The sequence below is a fragment of the Phodopus roborovskii genome, unplaced genomic scaffold, assembly GCF_943737965.1.
Source record: "Phodopus roborovskii unplaced genomic scaffold, PHOROB, whole genome shotgun sequence".
Taxonomy (NCBI): domain Eukaryota; kingdom Metazoa; phylum Chordata; class Mammalia; order Rodentia; family Cricetidae; genus Phodopus; species Phodopus roborovskii.
The window spans coordinates 30413570-30434909 of record NW_026126517.1 but is presented as its reverse complement, the minus strand read 5'-3'; the positions used below and the strand labels follow the sequence as shown (position 1 = coordinate 30434909).

At 42.2% G+C, this 21340-nt stretch overlaps 1 protein-coding gene across 1 annotated transcript in view; it reads right to left on the bottom strand.

Moving 5' to 3' along the window:
- Nucleotides 1-4889: 4889 nt before the first annotated feature.
- Nucleotides 4890-21340, bottom strand: part of Exph5 (exophilin 5) — a 68464-nt gene continuing 52013 nt past the window's right edge. The window contains exons 5-6 of the mRNA XM_051197469.1: nt 13984-14104; nt 4890-10401 (exon numbers count right to left, since the gene is read on the bottom strand). Coding sequence (XP_051053426.1) covers nt 5123-10401; nt 13984-14104 — 5400 coding nt within the window. The 3' untranslated portion in view covers nt 4890-5122. The remainder of the gene's footprint in view (nt 10402-13983; nt 14105-21340) is intronic.

Sequence of the window (21340 nt, the reverse complement as noted above, 5' to 3'; positions counted from 1 at the left end):
TATAGATAGCACACTGTAGTTTAGAAGCAGCATCAGGAACTAGTAATAAGTCACCTGTGAACTGTAGGGCTACAGTGTAGCTTAACTTGGTGTGACTTCACTGATTGTTTTTTTTCCCCCTGGAGTTGTTTGAATGCTTTGATGGAATGCCTGTTCTGCTCCAGTTAGCATTTAAATACACACACACACACACACACACACACACACACACACACACACACACACACGGTCCCCTCCACCCCACACACATACAAAACAAACCCAAAAGCCTATGTAGAACACAAATTTTTTCAGTCTGCCAAAACTGGACTTCAGTTTTTCTTTTCCCAGAGAAGTGAGCTGGGAGTTATCTGGGTAATTGTGAAATATGGCCTAAGAAATTATATAATACTTGAAATAACACCTGTTTGAGGGGAAACCATCAAGCAATTGATTCCTATCACTCCAGTCAACCAATCAACACTAATGAAGTTTCATTGAATCAAGTAAAATTGCCATTTTTTTTAAAAAAGGAAGCAACATTAAATATTCTTCTGAATAGCAAATATTTTAAAGTATTCATTTATTATATTTACACCTCTCCAAATCTGCATACCCATGGATATATAGTTCTACCTAAATGTATACTCACAATTATACATGTGTATTTATATATCTCTGCATATGTATACATGTGTGTATATGTGTTGATAAAGAAAGGGCATTAGGTTTTTCCAGAAAGGATTGTTACAATTAATACTGGAGATAGACTAGAGGGATTAACAAGAAATCTTTTGATTAATTTACTTAGCAGTAATTAAAAATGAATGTCAGGGCCAGAGAGATAACTCAGTGGTTAAGAGCACTTGTTCTTGCCCAGGACACAGGTTTGATTCCCAGCATCCACATGGCAGCTTACAATCATCTGAAACCACAGTTCCAGTGGAGCTGCCTCCCTCTTCTGACCTTGGCGGGCACTAGGCATACATATGGTACATAAACATATGTCTAGGAAAAGCACTCACGCATAAAATGAATAAATCTAACAAAAAATTAAATTTGTATCTCAAAGCTGGCTGGCTACTTCGGGTGTGTATGAAAGAAAGAAGCAAGCCACACTTTTTGTTTTGATTTTTAAGTAATCTTCTTGGCATATCTCTCCCAAATAGCTGCCAGAAAGATTAGGCACATTTCCCCCAGTATCTTAGTGTTTTCTTGGAAAATTTCACACTCAAAAAAAAATCATCTTTTATTAAAGGACTGGAGAGATGGCTTAGTAGTTAAGAGCACTCACTGTCTGCTCTCCCAAAGGACCCAGGCTTGGCTCTCAGCATCCACATGGCAGCTCACAACCATCGATCTAGGGGATCTGATGCCCTCTTCTGGCCTCTGTAGACACCAGGCAGGCAAAACACTCATACACATTGAGAAATTTAAAAAATAACCTGAGGGTAGGAAACAAAACCAAGACTAACAGTAAATTTGGGGTTGAGTCTGTGGCTTAGTGGTGCAGTGCTTGCCTAGCGTGTAGGTTCCATCTCCAGAAGTGCAAATACAAAACAAAAACAACAACAAATAAGCATAATGTGTCTGTTCAGGCTGTTTATTTCAACACAAGCATTATTTTAATTTCACCTTCTAACACATTCCATACTTTGGGAGCAGATCTGGGGAACAACATGAGAGGATTATTTGACAAAAGTGCTTATGGTGGCTTATCATTTCCAAACAGAGTATCAGTCACAAAGAGCCATCAAAGTAAAATATTTACATATTTATACTGTACATTTACATAGGATATTCTACAGCTCTAAACAATAAGGCCTGTTTGAACATACCAGCATTTAATAGAGGAACTTTTTTTTTTTTTTACAGAGGTGTGAATTTCCATTTGATTCTCATCTTTTCCACAACCTAACTAGGCTTCTTTTAGCACCCTTGTGACTCATGTTTATTTCCTATACAAAATAGTTTTCTCTTTTCAAGTTTATCCTTCACCAAACTCATGTGAGTAGCAATTAGAGTTTTATTAAGATCAGTGTATTTATGATGTTAAAATAAACTATTCAGAAGGTAGTGTCTAAAAAGCAAACCAATCTTATTAAATCCCATTTTAAACAAATTTAACAATATTTATAGCTGTGTTAGTCTAACATTTAAGCAAGCCAATAATTTCTTAGGCACTTATTAGTATCTATTCATTAGCATTTTACTCTATTTACAAGAATGTTTAATAATGATTATATATTTTAGAAAAAAAATATAAAACGACTATTATTAAAGTTACCACAGCTATGCCCAAAATGAGCATTAAAACCCAACAGTTTATATATTACAACACAAAGAAATTTGCTGTACTTCTTTAACGAAGTGCTGCATAAAACTATAAAACAGTAAAGGTGCTATTCTGTGTTAGGGAAATTACTGTTTCCCTGATTCCTCGGCCTGACAGGTAGGTAACCTTACACATAGTGCACAGAAAGAGTGGCCATTAGAGTCAATGTGGGAAGTAGATTCCATCAAGTAGAGTAAGTCCCAAGGCTTTGTCCATTCTTACCCTGATATCCCTCCCTCACTCAGAGCCTCACCTTGGTGAAAATCAAGCCAAATTCCTGCCACCTTCTGTAGCAAACATGTAGACTCAAAGTATTTATTGAAACAGAGTTTCATGGTGATTATTAAAAAAACAAAAAACCAACAAAGATCTTAAAGTTAAACTATCTCAGAATACCTTGAAATTACACACAAAAAGTCATATGAGAGTTTTACTTAAATAATCAGGTAACTAGCAAAAAAGGAAAGGCATATGCACACACGTACACCCTTAAATAAGAAACTGAATGTTACTCTGCAGCATTCAAGTTTAATCAGTTCGGAACAAGTGATTTACAGTTCTATCAGGCATCTTTTTGAGCTTCAAGTCGCCCAGAGTTCGAAGGTTGAGTGGGCAGGTTTAAGGAAAAGCTTTCATATCAGTGACCTCACCTTCACTGGTTTGGAGTTTTCCTTGCATTTGGGTGTTAGTGCCAGATCTCTATATGCTTTGCTAACACTGGACCTTAGCTTCAGTTTATCTGGATGAACAGTGAAAAATAAAAGTATGTCATGAATCAGGTATGAAAGAAGACAAAATTTGTTCTGTATTGAGATCCAGGATCCCATGCTGCCTGCAGGTTTGATCACCCTCAGCCTCATCCGTACGCCTTTGCCTTGAGTTATAAGGAAAGCTCCAGGTGTCTATGTGGGCAACTAATGAGGTAGGAAGCTGAATTAGCAATGGCTATCACAAGGTATTTACAATAAATTAGGAGTTCTGAGTAGTTATTCCTGAGGGTCTGATAGATGGTTCAGCAGAGAAGCCAAGTGGTCCCCAGACATCACATCTGACCTAGCATTTTAAGGACTCGTTCGAGGTTCCCACTAAATGCTCCATCAGAAGTGTCCTAGCCCAAAGCGTTTCTAACCATGGGTTCTCACTCTGTCTGAAGTTGTACAACTAAATGTGGGGTTGAAAACAGATGGTAGCAGTAAAAGGTTTCTGAAAGTGCACTGAATAAGAATGAATTCCAAATTAAACATAAATGAATCCTGGTAGTGCTCACCCATGGTGATGATGTGACTGCAGCCTTGGTCCAAACACACAGTACGGACACCTTGTGCTGGGTGGAGGAAGAGAAAAGAGGGCAGGGGGAGAGGTCAAGGAAGGGCAGGGGGCGGGGAATCTGATGTTACTCTGTTATGACCTACACTGCTTTTACCGCACATGTAAAGATTTCTGATCATACATACGGACATGCAATTACAGACAACAAGGACTTGTTGCTACTTTATTCCCAGCTCATGGGTAACATTAGAATGTCCTTGGGTTGTACTGTGTTAGATGAGCAGAGATACCTATCTTGTTAGTATATGTTTATGTTTATCTTAAACAAGTGATAATTTTGCATGTATGCCAGAAAACTGTTTTAAAATAAATTTGAGTTACTAGTAAATATTTGATTTGTACACCACCTATTTTACATATGTACATACCTGAGGGCGTGTAAAAATTCTCAAAGCTATAAAGTAAGCGAGAAGAGAGTAATAAGCCCTGGTCTGGGCTATCAATAAGGAAATGAGAAATGGACAGGTCTGCAGAGGTGAAAAAGTATCAGTTGTGGAAAGAGCAGCAACAAGGCTGGTCCAATAATGCACTATCAGCTCACCTCCATCTGTTAGCTACGTGTCTGTGGCCAAGCCATGGTGCCTGCATCATTCGGGTTTCACCACAGGGTTAAGCAAGATGGAAACTAAGCCCTCAAAAATTCAACCAATCACCACAACCCATTTCAGAGAAATTCCTGTAGGCACTAATGGGACTAACCCTTCATTTTTAACATCAACATGTACTCTATAAACATATCAAGGCTCCACTATTGAAGTGCACGGATGTTCTCATAATAATCACTTTATCTTGTGGCTAGAGAGAAAGCTCGGTGGTTAAGAGCACTTCCAGCTCTTGCAGAGGGCTCAGGTTTGCTTCCCAGCTCCCACACAGCCCCTACCAACCAACTGTTACTCCCATTCTAGGGGCTCCAGTCCTCAAGTGCCTCTGTGGGTACTGCAGGAACACAGTACGCATAAATGACAGTATTTTACCCAACTATCGTTTTTCCTACATTATTTATATTTAATGTCTTGAATTCAGGCTGTGGACAGAGGGAGACAATATAGTTTTGCAACTGTGCTGGGTAATTAACAAGTTTTAACAGGTGCCCAAACTATTAAGTGTTGAGAGGTGTAAAAAAGCCATGAGGAAAACAGAGCCAACATTGGAAAGTGGTTTAGAGATAGGGTTGGGAGAAAAGGTAATAAGGCCAAATTCCAACACATCAGGGGAAAATGTCAGGAAAAACAAGCAAAACCCCTCAAAACCAGCAATCGTTCTTAGAATTCAGAAGAAAAAATACATATATACATACATACATACATACATACATACATACATACATACATGGAAAAGAAAGAAATGGATTATTTTTGTGTAGACACTGCCCAAGCCAGATCTTCTTTTACCTGTCTATAAATTTAGATTCATTTTGACAATAAGATTTTGGTTAAAAAGCAAAATGTAGACTATTATATTATGCAGTTTCTTGCAGTCTCATAGTTCTGACTCTTTATCATTTTCATCCAGGTAGTATTCGTCATCGGTGGTTGTGTCCGTGTCTCGGTCTGAGTCCACTGGGTCTTCCTCATAGATATTAAGTGGTTCACTTGGAACTAAGCCATCTTCTGGTGACCGACCACCTGAATTCAACAGCTCTAACTTCGACAGGTTGGAAGCATTGAGTACATCATCCTTGAGGAAGCCAGGGTTCTTGAGGAAACTTGGCTTCCATAATCTTCCTTGTGTGAGTGACCTCTTGACATTCTCCAAGAAAGCCAACTGCTGTTCCTTCCCAAAAATCCCATAGTCAATAGGCCTGGAAATGGATGAGGTGGACTTGGGACCCGATCTGGTCCTGTTGTTATACAACGCCCAACTTTCACTTTCATCAGCCGCAGGAAGCTCAGAAAAAGATTTGAATCTTCGACTGTAAGCACTGTTGTGGGAAGAGTCATCATCAAGGGACAGTTGACTGAGAGCAGTGTTGATGGAAGTGTTCTCAGAAAAATGGCGCCCCCTGGCTTTGGGAGGATGGCTTGTGCATAGCCCGTCACCGTGCATATTGAAGTTTTTTAAACTCTTTGACCTATAGAGGTGAGGCTCAGGTTCTGACTCTGGAGATGGGGCACTGCGGTGGCGCAGTTGACAATGGGACAGGTTTATTGTAGATTTCAGCGCAGATTCCAGGGGGAAAGGGAAACTTAACCTCTGCTGGTGGCTAGAGCTTTTTCCTATGGGGCTGGTAAGTGTGAGCTGAGCTGGGCCTCCCGACTCCCCCGAAATCTGGGCTCTAGAATCCCCACTCTTTGAGGGTGTTTCGAAGACATTGTTCAGCTCATTCTGATGTGGTTGTGAAATGTTAGCAGACCTCTGATTGTAGGACTGACAAGGAGGTTCCTGGTTGGATACTGCAGTAGCTTGGAGAGGTGTCTCAGATTTGTTCACATTTACCAGGCTGCTTTCATCTGTGGGCTCTGTGGGTTTAACAACAGGTTCAGGGGATAGTGGGCTGTCCTCTGGTCTGCAAAGAGATAACCCCCTAAAGTCAGATTGGCTTTCACTTTGGGAGAAAACAGTGGCTACGTGTCTTCTGGGACTTAAATCCTTAGCTGGGATTTTTCTGCTTGTGTTAGACACGGCTGTCAGTCTGTGTTTAACTGGGTATCTGTTTTCTTTTGTTTCTAGGTCACCCATGTTGGCTTCATTGTCATTATTTCCTCCAGGAAGTAAAGTTTGATCCCAGGCCAACTTTTGTGCTTCATCTTTAACCTTCTCGGTCTCTGCTGTAGTTGTCTCCTGCCTTCCTGCCGGTCTGGGTTCTTGCTGCAGATCTGCTCCCCGTGACTGGGCCTCTTTGGTTAGCTGCAGCTTATGCAATGCTGGGGTTAGAGCGAAGGCTTGCCTTTCTGAGTCAGAGAGCATTCTATCAGTCAGGTTTCGGCAGTCTGATCCAGTTGTCCCAGTGGCTTCCCTAGGCTGTGACCCACTAGAACTGTCGTCTATAACTACAGCCATGTGATCTCTCCAAGGATACCGTCCGTGTCCTGGTGATATAGTAGCTGTGACATCTGCACACGCTCTGGAATTTCTTCTGGTTTGGGAATTTTCAGCATTACCTTCTGAGTGGGCTGGAAGGCCAGGGGGCCCACCGTCTCCTCCTTTAGAAGGCTGTTGATGACTTTGAGTGTTCTCTTCTCCAGCACTTTTTTCCTGGGGCAGCAACAAGCTCTGTAGGATTTGTTTTGGGAACTTCTCCCCTCTCTTTTTCTCACCTAGTGAATCATCTACCACTGTTTTAGCTGTGGAAATATCTTTGGTGTTAGGTTCTCCTTTATGAAGAGAAACATCTGGCCTCACAGAAGCCATTTCCTCCAAGATATATTGGGGAGCCTTCCTATTTGGCAGTCGGGAGACAGCCTCATTTTCAGTGCTGTGAGAAAGACAGCATCGGGCAGAGTCCACTTGCATCTTTAGGTCTGGCAGTGGAAGTATTCCTGACTGCACTCGTGCGGGACCATTCAGCTCATCATTTCCCAAAGCATTAGGGAATGCTTCAGTCTCTCCCTGGAAAGCATCTCGAAGTGAATCTGTGCCTTGAGCATATTGCTGAAGGAGGCTGCAGAATTTTTTGCTGGGTTTCCTTGGTAGAGTATAATATATTGAAACCACCTCAAGACATTTCACATTCTCTTCATCACCAGAAACAGAGAACATGCTGGTTGTCTTCAACTTATGTAAGGCTTTCTTGCTCTCTTTTCTTGATGCGTCTGCATGTACAGGCTTGGGGGTTTTGTTTGAAGGGGTGAATGAGCTCGTTCCAGGGGCAGGCACCTCATAATCCTTCCTGGTGTCTTCTTGAACAAGCTCCTCTTGATTGTGTCTTTCGGAGAAAGTGCTCTCTCTAAATGATGAGTTACCTTCCAGAGAACTGAAGATTCTTCCCCAAGGTCTGGGCATTACAGCAGAGGCATCCACATCCAGGACTGGTGACTTTTCTCTTTCACCACTTTCAGCTAAGGTACCTGGCTCCCCTGAAGGACATGATATCGCTCTCTTGATGAGGAAAGGGAGAGGCCCTTTCCTAACAGAAGCTGATTTAATGACTTTCATATTTGTGGTTTTCTTGGTGGCTTCAGGCTTCCCCACGATGGAATCTGAAGCATCACTCATTGACTTAGGAGAACTGGGTTTGTCAGATGTGCTCTTCCTAGTTGAAACATCCACTTTGTTTTTTATTTGGAATGGAATTGGCCCATTCCTAATTGAAGCAGGCATTATCTTACTTTCTTTCTGGCTGCTGTGTATGAGAAAGCTGGCTGGTTTTCTTGGCAAGGTGCAATAGACTGTGCTGAGCTCAGGGGCTTTGACACTACTTTGGTCCTCAGTGAGGCTACTGCCTTTGACTGTGGGTGCTGCTCTATTCTCTGTCTTGGTTAGCTTCTCAATACAGGACACACGGTGCCTTACTCTTCCTTTCCCCCTCCCATTTCTGAAGGGAGAGTATGGATGGCAGTGGACAGCATCATGCATACGTGCAGGACTGTCATGACTCTCTTGGTTATCTGTAGAATTCACAGTCAACTGACTATTTTGGTTCTCTATAGCCTCATCTTTTTCTTCTCTTTCTTCTTGAGATGGATCTTGGTCTGAAAGTCTCCCGGAGAACCTTGTAGTAGAAGGTATCAACAGAACACCAGGGAAAGAATCATTCAATGGTAAGGAATCTTGGGGTACACCTGATGACACATCTAAAGAATCTTGTGAGACACTGGGCTTGGAGGCCAGCCTGCTGCTATTGGTAGAACATTGTTGTCGCTCCAGATCCAAACTAGCAGGCTCCTCTGGGGATTCTGCTTTTTGGGTAACAGTGGATTCAAAGCACCAGTGGTTATTTTTAATGATGCTTGAACTATCTTCATTTCTTCCTGTTTTCTGGTGACAGCCTTGATCTGGGCTGGGAAGAGATGGCGGTGTCCTATGTTCTTGAATGAGAATCAGGGAAGCTGCTGAGTCAAGTTTCCCATTCTCAGGAAAGCCTTTATCTTTGCTCAGTTCATTGGCTTTATCTCTTTGTGTTGTTTGCATTTGGGAAGTGCCTTTCCTGGAAAAGACTCTGGGTGACCTTCTGGAACTTACTGTGGCAGAATCATTAAAAACAAACCTGGAGTTCTGGGTTGAGTCTTGGGAGTGGGCATTTTGAAAACTGGGTAAATCATTAAAGATCTCTGCCTGTGAAATAGGTTGGGGTAACCCACTTGCCTTGTTTTTCTGGCCCACCTTGTTAAGTCGTTCATCCTCTGAACAAGATTCGTTCACATCTTTCTCAGTGTTCATTTCTGTGACTGGGATGTTGGGCTTGGTTTCAGTAAGAGACAGCGATCCAGTTGAGTGGCTATCAGCCACAGTAACTTCTGTATGGTTTCTTATTGGAAGAGAGTCTGGCTTATCAGGGATTATTTTCTCAGGAGCAACTGTGGAATTCTGGAGAGAATCCCTCCTGCCATCAGGAATCAGGGGGAAGGGAGTTCTGAAGGAGGATACTAGAGTCTGAGCCTTGCCAAACAAGCGTGGCTTCTCATCTACAGCTAAGTCTACAGGACGATGGCCCTGCTGACAGTTCAGCATGGAAGACTGAATGTGGCAGCTTGAGCCAGGCATGGAAAAACTATGTGGTGTGACAAAATCGGGTAGAAATTGGTTCTCATTGACATGTGATGTGTCCATGCTCTCCAGTGGGGATGTTTGAAGATCAGATCGCCAGCAATGTGGATCCTCTTGACCTCTGAAAACGTATGTTCCATAGCTAGGAGAATGTGGCCTCCAGCGTTGAGAAGGGACACCATGGCTATAAATAGATGGTGCCCTGTTTGCTTCAACAGAAATCATTTCAAAGTCCCTGTCAGAAGGGAATGGCTTCCTGCTCTGGTGTAAGTCAGACCAGAAAGAATGTTCTTCATGTTGGCTCCAAGAGGAATTCTGTCCAAATCTCTGTTCTCCACTCTTTCTGAAGGTACTGCTGAAAAAAGACTTTGCAAATGGGTTATTCTGATGGTAGAATGGCATATTCTCTGAGTTCTCCAATGTGTCAGGACTCATGGCACCATCCATGGGGGCATTTAGAGGGGTGCCTTGATAAGCACTCTGTGAATGGTACCACTCATACCTCCTACTCTCCTGAAAACACTTAGGAGCCACATAGTGATCAGCAGGGTCGATATCCATTGGTGATGGTGCCCCTGGCGACTCTTCCCAATTCTGCCTATATCTAGAAGAATCTGACCTATTCCATATGATGGATGATAAAGGAGTTCTTTTGGGGCTTTGCTGGTGCCTTACTGGTGTAAAACTATTCTTGTTTAGAGTATCAGCTGGAAAGTGTAAACTCCTTGCAGTAAAACGCCCTGTGGCTGGTGAGGCTGATCGTTGCCGGCTGTCAAAGCATAACGATGTACTACCAAATGTATTCTTTTGTATAAAGTCCTCTTTTAAGACTCTGGGCTCCCTGCTTCTATACATATCATAAATTGTCTTTGTCCTAGGAGAAAAGGTTTTGAAACCTTCTCTAGGAGTTCCTGGTCTCAGTATGTCATAGATGGACATGTTGGAAGTTTCATCATGGTAGTTCTGGTGCTTTCTTGTGGTATGACCATGCCCATTCCTACTTGACTGAGAATGTTTGAACTGTATTCTTGACCCATAGTTGAATGGCACTCTGGTATTCACTGAGCCTGCAGATTGTTCCTGAGCCAGCTTGCTGTCCAAATCATCTAAAACTAAAGAAGAATGCAAATTAATTTTTGTATATGATTTTATAGTTTTAAGTCATTGAAGTACCCCTTCTGAGAATTATATTTTGTTACTATAAATACATTAATCTGCTTTTTTTTCTTTGTTTTTGTTTTTCATGATAGGGTTTCTCTGTATAGCTCTGGCTGGCCTGGAACTCACTATATAGCTCAGACTGGCTTTGAACTCAGATCAACCTGCCTCTGCCTCTTGAGTGCTAGGATTAAAGGTGTGTACTGCCACCACCACCTGGCTAATATAACATTAATCTTGATTATGTTTTAATGATGATTTGACTTTCATAAGAATGCAATGCAATTTTCTTTCTTTTTCTTTTCCTATACCTTTAAGGATATACACCTGTATTTTGGGGCTGAGGGGATAACTCAGTCAGTAAAATGCTTGCTGCACAAGCCTGAGGTCCTGGATTCAGTCCCCAGAACCCATGTAAAGAAGACAGAATAGTGGCATGGGTTTGTAAACCCAGTAGTAGGGAGGTGGTGGCAGAGACAAGTAGGGCTTTGAAGCTTGCTGGCTAGCTAGCCTAGCCTAATCAGCAAATTCCAAATCCCAAGAAGACCTTATCTCAAACAACATAGGGATTGGAGTGGGGGCTCAGTAGAGTGGTTGCTGCACAAGCATGAAGGTTGAGTTTAGACTCTGAGTGTTCACATAAAAGACTAGGCATGGTGACCCATGAGTATAATCCCATCACTAGGGAGGCAGAGATGGGGTTCTTAGAACTCACTAGACATCCGGTTTAGCCAAATCGGTAAGCTCCAGGTTCAGTGAGAGACCCTGTCACAAAAAATAAGATGGAAGCTGCAGTAGATGGCCCAGCAGTCACACAAATCTAATGACCTCAGACCCTAGAACCTATATTTTAAAAGCTGGGTATGTTGACATACATCTATAGGAGAGGTCAGCAATCCTATAGGAAGATAGGAAGAGGAGAGGAAAATAGGCCAAATGCCTTGTAGACCAGCTACCGTGGAATACACTATGCAATAACAGAAACAGCAAGACAGACTGATGGGGGATGTCCTTCTGTGTGCTTTGAATATATGTTTCTCTTATTAGGTTGACGAATAAAGCTGTTCTGGCCAATGGACAGGCAAAATTTAGCTAGGCAGGAAATTCAAACAGGGAAAGGTAGGAGGCAAAGTGACGGGATACCATGTAACTTCCAGGAAGGTAGGATGCCCAGGCATTCTCCAGTATGCTAAGACCTCGTAGAGATACATAGATTAGTAGAAATGGGTTAATAATTAAGAGGGAGCTAGCCAATAAGAAGCCTGAGCTGTTGGCCAAACAGTTTATAATTAATATAAGCCTCTATGTGTTTATTTGGAATTAAACAGCTGCAGGACCAGGTGGGACAGAAACTTCTGTCTGTAAGAGACCCTACTTTAACAAGGTAGAAGGAGAGAAACTCCTGAAAGTTGCCCTTTGACCTCTTCATGTGCACAGTGTACTCATACACACATATACACATAAGGCAATTGTCTAAAAGGTAGAGAGCTGGACAGGTGATTTAGTAGATAAACTGCTTACCCTGTAAGAGAGGAAACCTAAGTTTGTATCCCTAGATGGTATGTCAAAAGCCGGGCACGGCTTGCCTGCAATCCATCATGTGGGAGGCAGAAACAGGGCTGACCTGGTTCCAGGTTCAGTAAAATGCACTACCTTAATAACTAAAGTGGGGAATGATCAAGGGAGATATCCAATGCCAATTTGGGCTTCTCCATACATGTGCACACAAATGCACAAACTCTCATGATGCACTCACACACATGCAAATATGTACACATACATACCACTCATACATTCATAGTAAATTTAAAAAGGTAGAAAGCTGCTTAGGAAGACAGTGTTGACAGAGTGTTGACAGAGTATGTCCACCCACACATACATGAACACACACACAAAAAACAAGGTGGACAGTGCCTGAGGAACCACACACAAAGTTGACCTCTGGCCTCCAAGTGCAAATGAACATATGCACACAAGTACATATGCACACAATTGCATACACATAAACCTTCATATACATACCTATGTGTGTGCACACATACACACAAAGTTACATTTATCCTAATGAATTTTAACCAGTTTCTCTCTGTGGTTTACTTTTGTGCATCATGGGTTAGTAACAGCAGAGAATAATACAGGTTGCAATATGGGCTTGCCATTGAATTATTAGGCAAGCTGAGGATTATCAGCTATATTTCTCTCTTCTACATCACTAGGTTGCTGTAATAGTTCAACCTTTAGTCATATCATGAGACTATAATAAAAATAAGCCTGTAAACAGTATGTGATTTCTTAGCTGTCCAGTTTAAAAAAAAAAAAAAAAACAGCATTACAGGCGAAAGTTCATTACCACATAATGTACAAATTTAGTCAGATAAATTAATGTGTGGAATTTAAAGTTCTATGCAATATTATTAAGTGACATGTTAATTATAGATTGCTTTTCCTGAAAACTGTTGTAACAGAGCACATCCCATGTGTCAGACACACAACATTAATTCATAAATACTTATAGAACCTTACAGGGTTTAAACAAAAAGAAGCTATTTTCATTATTTTTGTTTTATATCTGAGGATGCTGAGGCAGAAAGAAATCAAGTAAATGCCCATGTCAGCTAGTACAGTGATCTGGGCCCAGACTCTCTCTCCTGAGTCCTAATACACAAAAACTTGAGCCATGCAAAGGAGCTTCACAAGGTGAAGCTGCTGATGTTAAACAACGCTGACTTTTATCTCAGGACAAGGTTCCAGAGAGGGTGGTGTCCAAGCCAAGCCCCAGTGACCTCCTTATAGTGAAGGATGGAGGCCAAGCCCAGACCCAGGGTCCATGACTGAAGTACCTTAGTCTGCAGCTTTAGACAAGCTACCATGCATCATCCAGGTTACTGCTGGCATTGCTTGGTGTTGTATTTAATCATAATTAATTAAACTGTTAGAATTCGTTAAACTCTTAGAATTTTAATATAACTGCACTCTTTAAGGTTTTTAGATTTTTCTAAGATTTACATCATAATATATATTATTAACATACATACTTTATGATGAATACAATCAATTGTACATTTATTGATGAAATTGTCATTAATAAAAATCATATCTAACACAGAAATAAGTAAGACTCATATTCATTGTGCCCGCACAGAATCTGGGTCAGAGCAGGTGAACTGTTGAATGACTACTACATCTCATCACAGTGCATGCATGCCCTAATCAGGAACAATAAAATACTCTTAAGGGCAAGCTTCATGGATATATTTCTTTTTGAACTGAGGTAAAACATTAAACTTTATTACCAGCCTGTATGTCTGCCAGTCTTTGATCTCAGAATATTTGCTTGGGTTATATTTAACCACAAGTTTTTTTTTTCAAGATTTGGGTTCATAGGACAGAATGGCATCCTCTCCAGATGCAGGAAGCAAGGAGCTTCAGAAATCAAGTTCAGGCCTTGATTTGTTTAGAGCATTAGTATGAACTACTGTTAGTGTTTGCCTCTGTGGGTCCTGGTATTCCCAGGGAGATCTGATGCGTGAACTTACCTTGGAAAAACTCGCTCTCCAGCAGGGAAGAGTCCCAGGGTGGAGGCATGCCACTCTCCTCCCTCATGGTGGCTGGATTAGGAACAAAGGCACTGGCAACTGGTGAATTGTATATTTTTGCCTGTCAATTTTAAAGTAAAAAAATATAAGATTTCACATCTTCTCTAACTAAAATACATGCCCTCCTAAAAATGTCAATGGTTCTAGTCTAAGAAGTACTGATCAATTTTCTGAATATTTATGTCTCAATTTAGTGTTTTCTTGTTTTTGCCATTTACAATGGATCAGGGACTCCCCCACACATACCCTTATATAATGCTTTCATATATACGTACATATATATTCACACATGCATTATCCTACACATGTGTTCATATGTACACTCCCCTACACACACTCATATGCATGTTCCCTTCTGCAGATACCCTCCTAGGCATGGTCCCCACACACATCCTCACATGCGTACTCCCCTACATATACTCTACACATACCACAATATGCATATTCCCCACACACTCATATGTACCTTCTCATATACACTATCCTACACACACATTCACACATACACTCCCTGGACATACGTTCATATGTGCAATCTCCTTAACACGATCCAATGGATGTTAACTCTTTTAATAACGATGTTAAGGCAGTCTCTTACAGAATTAAGCAGGCCTTATTGGAGGAGGGTGATTCCTGGACGTCAGGAAATTAACCGTTTTCAAGTTGGGAGGATTGTCTCCATGGCGACAAGGGCTGGGACTTTGGAATTCCTAACTCTGCATTTTCTGTTAAGAGCATCTTAGCTGCCGTCTAGGTGGACCTTGAGTTTTGTGAACTCAAGGGACTTGGAGAAGACAGTGTTACTGTCCAGAGGTTATTCCGAATGGCAGAACAGAGAGGAAACAAAGGCAGTGACTGAATACAGGTGACATGAAAGCAGGAGGGAGGAAAGGGGACCAGAGGGGAGAGGGCAGGGGAAGGAGGAAGTGAGTGAGCAGCAGGCCAGGGTCAAGACAAGTAAGTGTGAAAATGCTGGACCGGAACTCATCACATTCAGGTTAATCTTTAAAACAAATCAGATTATATTTTAAGAGGAAGAAAAAAGAATGGGAACCCTCCCCATGCCCTGAGCAGATTCAGTAGATCTGAGACAGGACACTGAAAGGTAAGATCTTACATAGCTTTTGAAATTAGTTCTACTTTTAAATAAACAATTAAAAACCTAGCAAGTGTTCATGCTGATGTCGCATTCAGTCACGGCCCTACTTACAAGCTTGGTTTGTCTTTACAACACTAGGACAGTTATCCTCGCCACACCCTCACTGGCCTGTGTGAGAGCACTGCCTGCATTCCTTTCGTCCACCCGGCCCTGTCAGGCCAGTCCCCTTCCTAGCTCCTCCTGCCTAGTGGGAACCCTGAGAGGGCTGGCAGCTGCAGTCCTTTATTTCCAGTTCACTCTGGGACCCAGTCCTTGCCTTCTGAGTCACACTGCTCCCTAGTGTCCCCTTTCCACTTCACATCACATCTCATCTTATCTATAAAGCTGAAGGCCAAAGGCCGAACCTTGCCAAGGCCCTGATTTTTAAATTCCTCCACTATAGGCTGAAAGTTGGGGTCCTCTTAGGCCCTCACACCTCCCTTGTTTCTCCCAGAAGCCTGACCAGATAGATCTCATCGATTTCTGTTTGTAGCTCTATAGAAATAAGTGAACACTCACAAAGGGGGCTTGTTAACTAATAAATAGACAATACTCCCATGGTAATTTGTTTCTCATTGGATGTAACCTATCACACAGATATAAAAAAATCTAAAGTAAACAGATACAATAAAACTTTGACTATAGATACCCATCAGAGCATTAGAGATAAGAGAACTGGAAGTTCATCACTTGAAAACATTGGTTAAAGTTAGTTCTTTAATCCCTAAAGTGTAAAGAGGCGTCTTTTTTAGTACTCTTCCATGGCTCTTCAATTTTCTATATTTTTTTGTTTGTTTATTTATTTATTTATTTATTTTTTGAGTCTCACTTTGTAGTCCAGGCTAGCTTGGAACTCACTAGGTAGCCCACCAGGCTGGCCTCAACTGCAGAGCAATTTTCCTGCCTCGGTCTTGAGGTGTGCATCACAACCCTAGTTCAGTTCTCCACTTTAATAACAATTATTCTCAAATCTATTGTTTTGATACTTGGTATAGAATGGGCTTACTGGATAAAAGTCACCAGGCATCATTATCTCTTAAGTATTTAACACCCAAACATACTTCAGATTTCCTCTGTGCAGACCAGAGTACATGCCTGGATCCATGGTTTAGCATAGTAAACATTTATAATGAAATGGAAACTATATGTACGGGGTGCTCAAGTGAGAAACGAGCCTCTGTAGGCTGGAAGTTCTTCTATCTAGGGATCAGGTTCTTTTCATCAAGACCAATCCTACACATCCAACATATCCCTACTACTTCTGGTAGAGAGATGCGAGATGACTAACACCTAACAGACCTTCTCCTTTATGCCTTTTAAAAATCATGTGTGCTCCTTTTCTGCCTGTTTGAAATGATGAATTTTACCAGGAAGGACTATTCAGAGCTGTAGCCTGTACCCCCACTTTTCCTCCCATCTTGGATTTGTTTTGGTACTTTGTTTGGTCAATACCCCGTCATCCCCTTTGTACTTTTTACAGCCTTCCTCCTCACACATTGTGTCCTTAGGACATTTTTGCTGTTTGGGCTGCCTTGCTCATCTTTATGTCTCAGCCACAGGTACAGGAGCCAATGCAGGATTTGCACTCCACCAAGTGTTCAATGAATCGAAAACACTGACTGGTTTGTGTCAAAGTGCCTACGTTCTGCAGCTCTCCCCTGGGCTCTTTCCATTTGCTGCTTCTACATGATATGAGAATTTGTGAAAACAGTGTTGCTAGCAGTGTGTTATCTGGATAAGCTTTGAATGGTGGCCAAAGGCCTCTCCTAGCATAAAAATGTATCTGCTTTGTGACAGCTCCCTGTGGTGACTCAGAAGCGCTTTTATAGGAGCTTGGAACTGAGGCAGTCTTGCTGGAAAAGACCCAAGAGGTGGTTTTTGTTGCATTTTCTTTCAAGGAGGTTGCTTCTGTTCTCTGTTTTGATTTGAGACAGGGTTTCCCTATGTAGCCCTGATGGGCTTGGAACTAGCTGCATTGGTAGACCAGGCTGGCTTCAGACTTACAGTGATCCTCTTACCTCTGCTTCCTGGAAGGTGTTTTAAACTAATCCCCTGGTTTTCCAAAGATGAAATGAACCCAGGGAAGTTAAATGACTGGGTCAAAGTACACAGCTGTGTGGTGCCTCCATAGTAGAGTCCCCTGACCCCCAGCCTGGGGCTCATTCCATTGCCTCTTACACTCCATGCCAGTCTCTTTGACTTTGGTGGGCCAAGGAAGTCTAGTCTGTCTACCCCTCCATGGTGATGACCCCAGAATAAAGCTGAGAAACCATCCACTGAAAGAGAAAGCTTGACTTGCCACTTGGTAGTACTAGGGAGCTGGAGAAAGGACCAGTGAACATACTCTAGGCTTCATGCATCAATCCTTGGAGTACCACATCTTAAATGTTCCAGGGCCTCCCCCTCCCACTGTCACTATAATCAGTGAGAAATGGTTCCCCTCAGTAAAGAAACTTGCCAGACATTTACATTTGCACCTCTGCCTCAGCTTCTAGGAACCCTAGAGAGAGCTCATCTGAAACCTTCAACCTCTGACCCTCAGGAGAAAGGTGATTTTAACCCAGAATCATGAGTGAGCTGTAAACTCAAAAATATGTTCTTGGGGAAACAGGACACAACAGACGGCTTGGGTCAGCTAAGTGTTACCAAGTTAAAGACAGTAAACTGCTTTTGTTTTGGAACCTGTCCTGGAACTTTCTTTGTAGACCAGGCAGGCCTCGAACTCACTGAGATTCATCTGTCTCTGCCTCCCGAGTGCTGTCTCTTTGCTGTTTTGCTATTTCCTTGTGGCTTAGAATGTAAAACCAATTGTTCAGATCTGTTCTGAATAATTTATCTTTCATATTAGAAAAAGATCAAGATTTTACTAACATGTAGCCTCAACTCTGAAGCTTATCAATGGCTGCTACCAGGCACAAAGATGACCAAGTGTCATCTTTGCTCTACAAATCCTTTTCATTTAAGCGATACGATATGTGAGATATTATCTGTAGTCATTTTCTTACCAGAAGTAAATGAATGATGATTATCAAAGCCATTATTTAAGGACTTTGAGTGGGATGCTTTTTAGGTCTTCAACAATCCCATGAAGTTGGTACTAACATGGTCCCTACCGTCAGGAAACTTAAGTTTCAAGAGGCCATGTTATTTGTTTGGGTTCCTCTGGGGTGGGGGCGGTATTCCCAGACTGTTCAATTTTTAGAACTCTACTCACTGCTCTTAGTAGTTGATTTTCCAGGTAATAGGAATTTTCATCAACTAAACACAGGTCCCACAGTACCTTGGGAGCAGCTGCAGTCCCTTGTGACCCAGGTCAGACATGGGCCCTCAGTTGGAGCTCAGTCTTGCAGAGTCACCATAAAATGAGAAGTTTATTTCTTGGCTGGGAAGATGAAGTTTGAACACCTCTCTACAGCAAAATCAGCAAAGTCAAGGCACTTTCCCAACTTTTGATGTAAGCCTTTCTTTCCCTCTGTCCAGATTTCCTGTGCTCCGAGCTCTGACACACAGTGTCCCAAATATCACAGGCTCCTAGACCTTTGTTTGTCCCTGTATCCTTGATTTTTGCTTTCTCAACCTTTTCTCTTAGAAATGGCTATTCATCCTCCAAAGTCCAGGGATTATACTCTCCACAGGAGCCCGTTTTCAACTCTCCCAAGCAGAATTTACTCCCACCATAATTCTTACACCTTTCTGGTATTTCACATCATAGCATCATGTTCAGTTTGGTTTCTTTTCATTTTCACTTTGACACTTTCTTTCCTTCCTCCCTACCAAAAATCCCACTCTCCTAACCAAGGCTTCAAAGTCGGGTTCTGGAGCTGGCCCACCTCCCAAGGGAGTAAGAAAGCAACACATTCTCATCTGTACCACGAACACCAACATAACACACAGTCAAATTCAAGATGGCGCCCCACCCCAGTAATAGTCTCTCCTTCTGGGTTTCTCTAAAACATTTTAAAATTTTTGTGTGTGGAAGTGGTATTGTGGTGTGTGCATATATGTGCATGTGTGTGTGAAGGTCCACATACCCATGTGCGTACCTACCAAAGTCAGGAGGCCATGGTGTCTTCTTCTATCTCATTCCATGTTATTCTCTGGATAGGATCTCTCACTGGATCGGAAGCTCACCATTTTAGCTAGACCATCTGGCTAGTGAGCTCCTATGATTCACTTGTTTATACCTCCCAATCCTGGGGTCACAGGCATGTAACCTAGCTCTTATATGGAAGCTGGGGATTTTAACTCAGGTCCTCAGACTTATATAGAAAGTGTTCTGTAGGGCCCTGCATGGACAGAGGCACCTTGAGCAAGCCTGAAGCTGTTGGCTGGAACATCTTGCACCAGAGTAGTTCTTGGTACTCTTCTTGATTTGCTAACACACTTTTGCTGGGGAGGAACTAAGCCGGAGAACTTGTACACTTGACCCTTGATTGTTTTCCACTGTGCTGTGAGTCAGTATATAAGCCCACTCCATCCCCTCAATAAATGGCATTTGGCATTCAGCATTTCAGCTGCACCAATGACCTGCTGTCTTGTCTTTTATTTCAATCTCTAGGCCTTTGCCCGATTAGTGGAACAGATTGTATGTAGCACGGGCACTACAGTGTTCTTCCCCATAGAGCCATCTCCCTAGCCCCTCTAATACATCTTTTTTATACTCATCTGCTACCACCATTCTTATTTTTTTTAAACACAATTACTCATTCATTAAAAAAAAATAATAATTACAGGAGTAAAGGGATGACTCATCAGTTAAGAGCCCTGGCTGTTCTTCCAGAGGACCTGCGTTCAGTTCCATAAGGCTGCTATTAACTGCCTGGAACTCCAGTTCCAAGGGATCCAATGCTTTCTTCTGACCTCTGTGGGCACTGCATGCATGTGGTGTACAGACACACATGCAAGTAAAACACTCATACATAAAAGAAAAATAAATAAATCTTTACATTTATTTACTTATTTATTTATTTGAGGGTGAGTGTACCAAGGCATGACTGTGGAGGTCAGAGGACAACTTGCAGCAATCAGGTCTCTGATTCTACCATGTGGGTCCCAGAGATGGAGATTGTCAGGCTTGGTGGCAAGTGCCTTTCTTTGCCCTCTGAGCCATGTGGCCAGCCCTCAGTTCCTTGTTATTACTATACTTCCCGCATCTTTTCTCCTTGGGTCCTTCTGACAAATGTGTGATATGGTTAAGGACCATCCCCGTTTTGGGGATAAAACAACCAGATTTCAGCTAAATGTCTTACTGACATCACATGAATGACTTATGGTAGTGACCCATCTAACCTGATCCCAAACCCTGATCTGTAACTTTGCTAATGCTCATATCTACGTGACAATCATCTGAAAGGAGGAACCTGGCCTTAAACACTCCCTGGCCTCCCGCACGTAGTTATGACACGCCAAGGTAGAAAACCACAAAGGAGGGGAGGGTACTAGTAAAAATTGCAACATTACTGAGCTATTGAAAAATTTTTCCACTCAGGAGGCAGAGGCAGGCTGATCTCTGAGTTCAAGGCCAGCTGGTCTACAGAGTGAATTTTAGGACAGCCAGGATTACCACAGAAAAAGCATGCTGGAGTGAGGAAAACGTAGTGCCTCTGCCCAGAAATGTTTACATCAGTGGTTCTCAACCTGTGGGTCTCAACCCCTTTGGGTTGCATATCAGAGGTTGCATATCAGATATCCTGCATATAAGATATTTACATTACAACTCATAACTAGCAAAATTACGGCTATGAAGTAGCAATGAAATAATTTTAAGGTTGGAGGGTCACCACCACATGAGGAATTGTATTAAATGGTCACAACATCAGGATAGTGGAGAGCCACTGATCTACATAGCTCTGGGCAAATTATTTAACCTTGTTGTGCTTTAGTGACTTGGTTGGTAAAATGAAATTAAAGACGGTGACAAAGCAATACTCCCTCTGCTAAGACAGTGGACTGATTTAACAGCTGGGAGCCACTGAGAATGGGGGTCAGGCCTTTGGTGAGTCCTCCACACCTACTGTTACCATTCCTGGGTTATGGAGAATTTTCTGGAAAATTCCTGAGAGCATGAAGCAGGCAGGTTCCCCACAGGACACTGTATAAGGCTGGCTTTCAGGAAACAGGGAACATAAAAGCCACGGAGAGCAACAAGCCCTTTACACA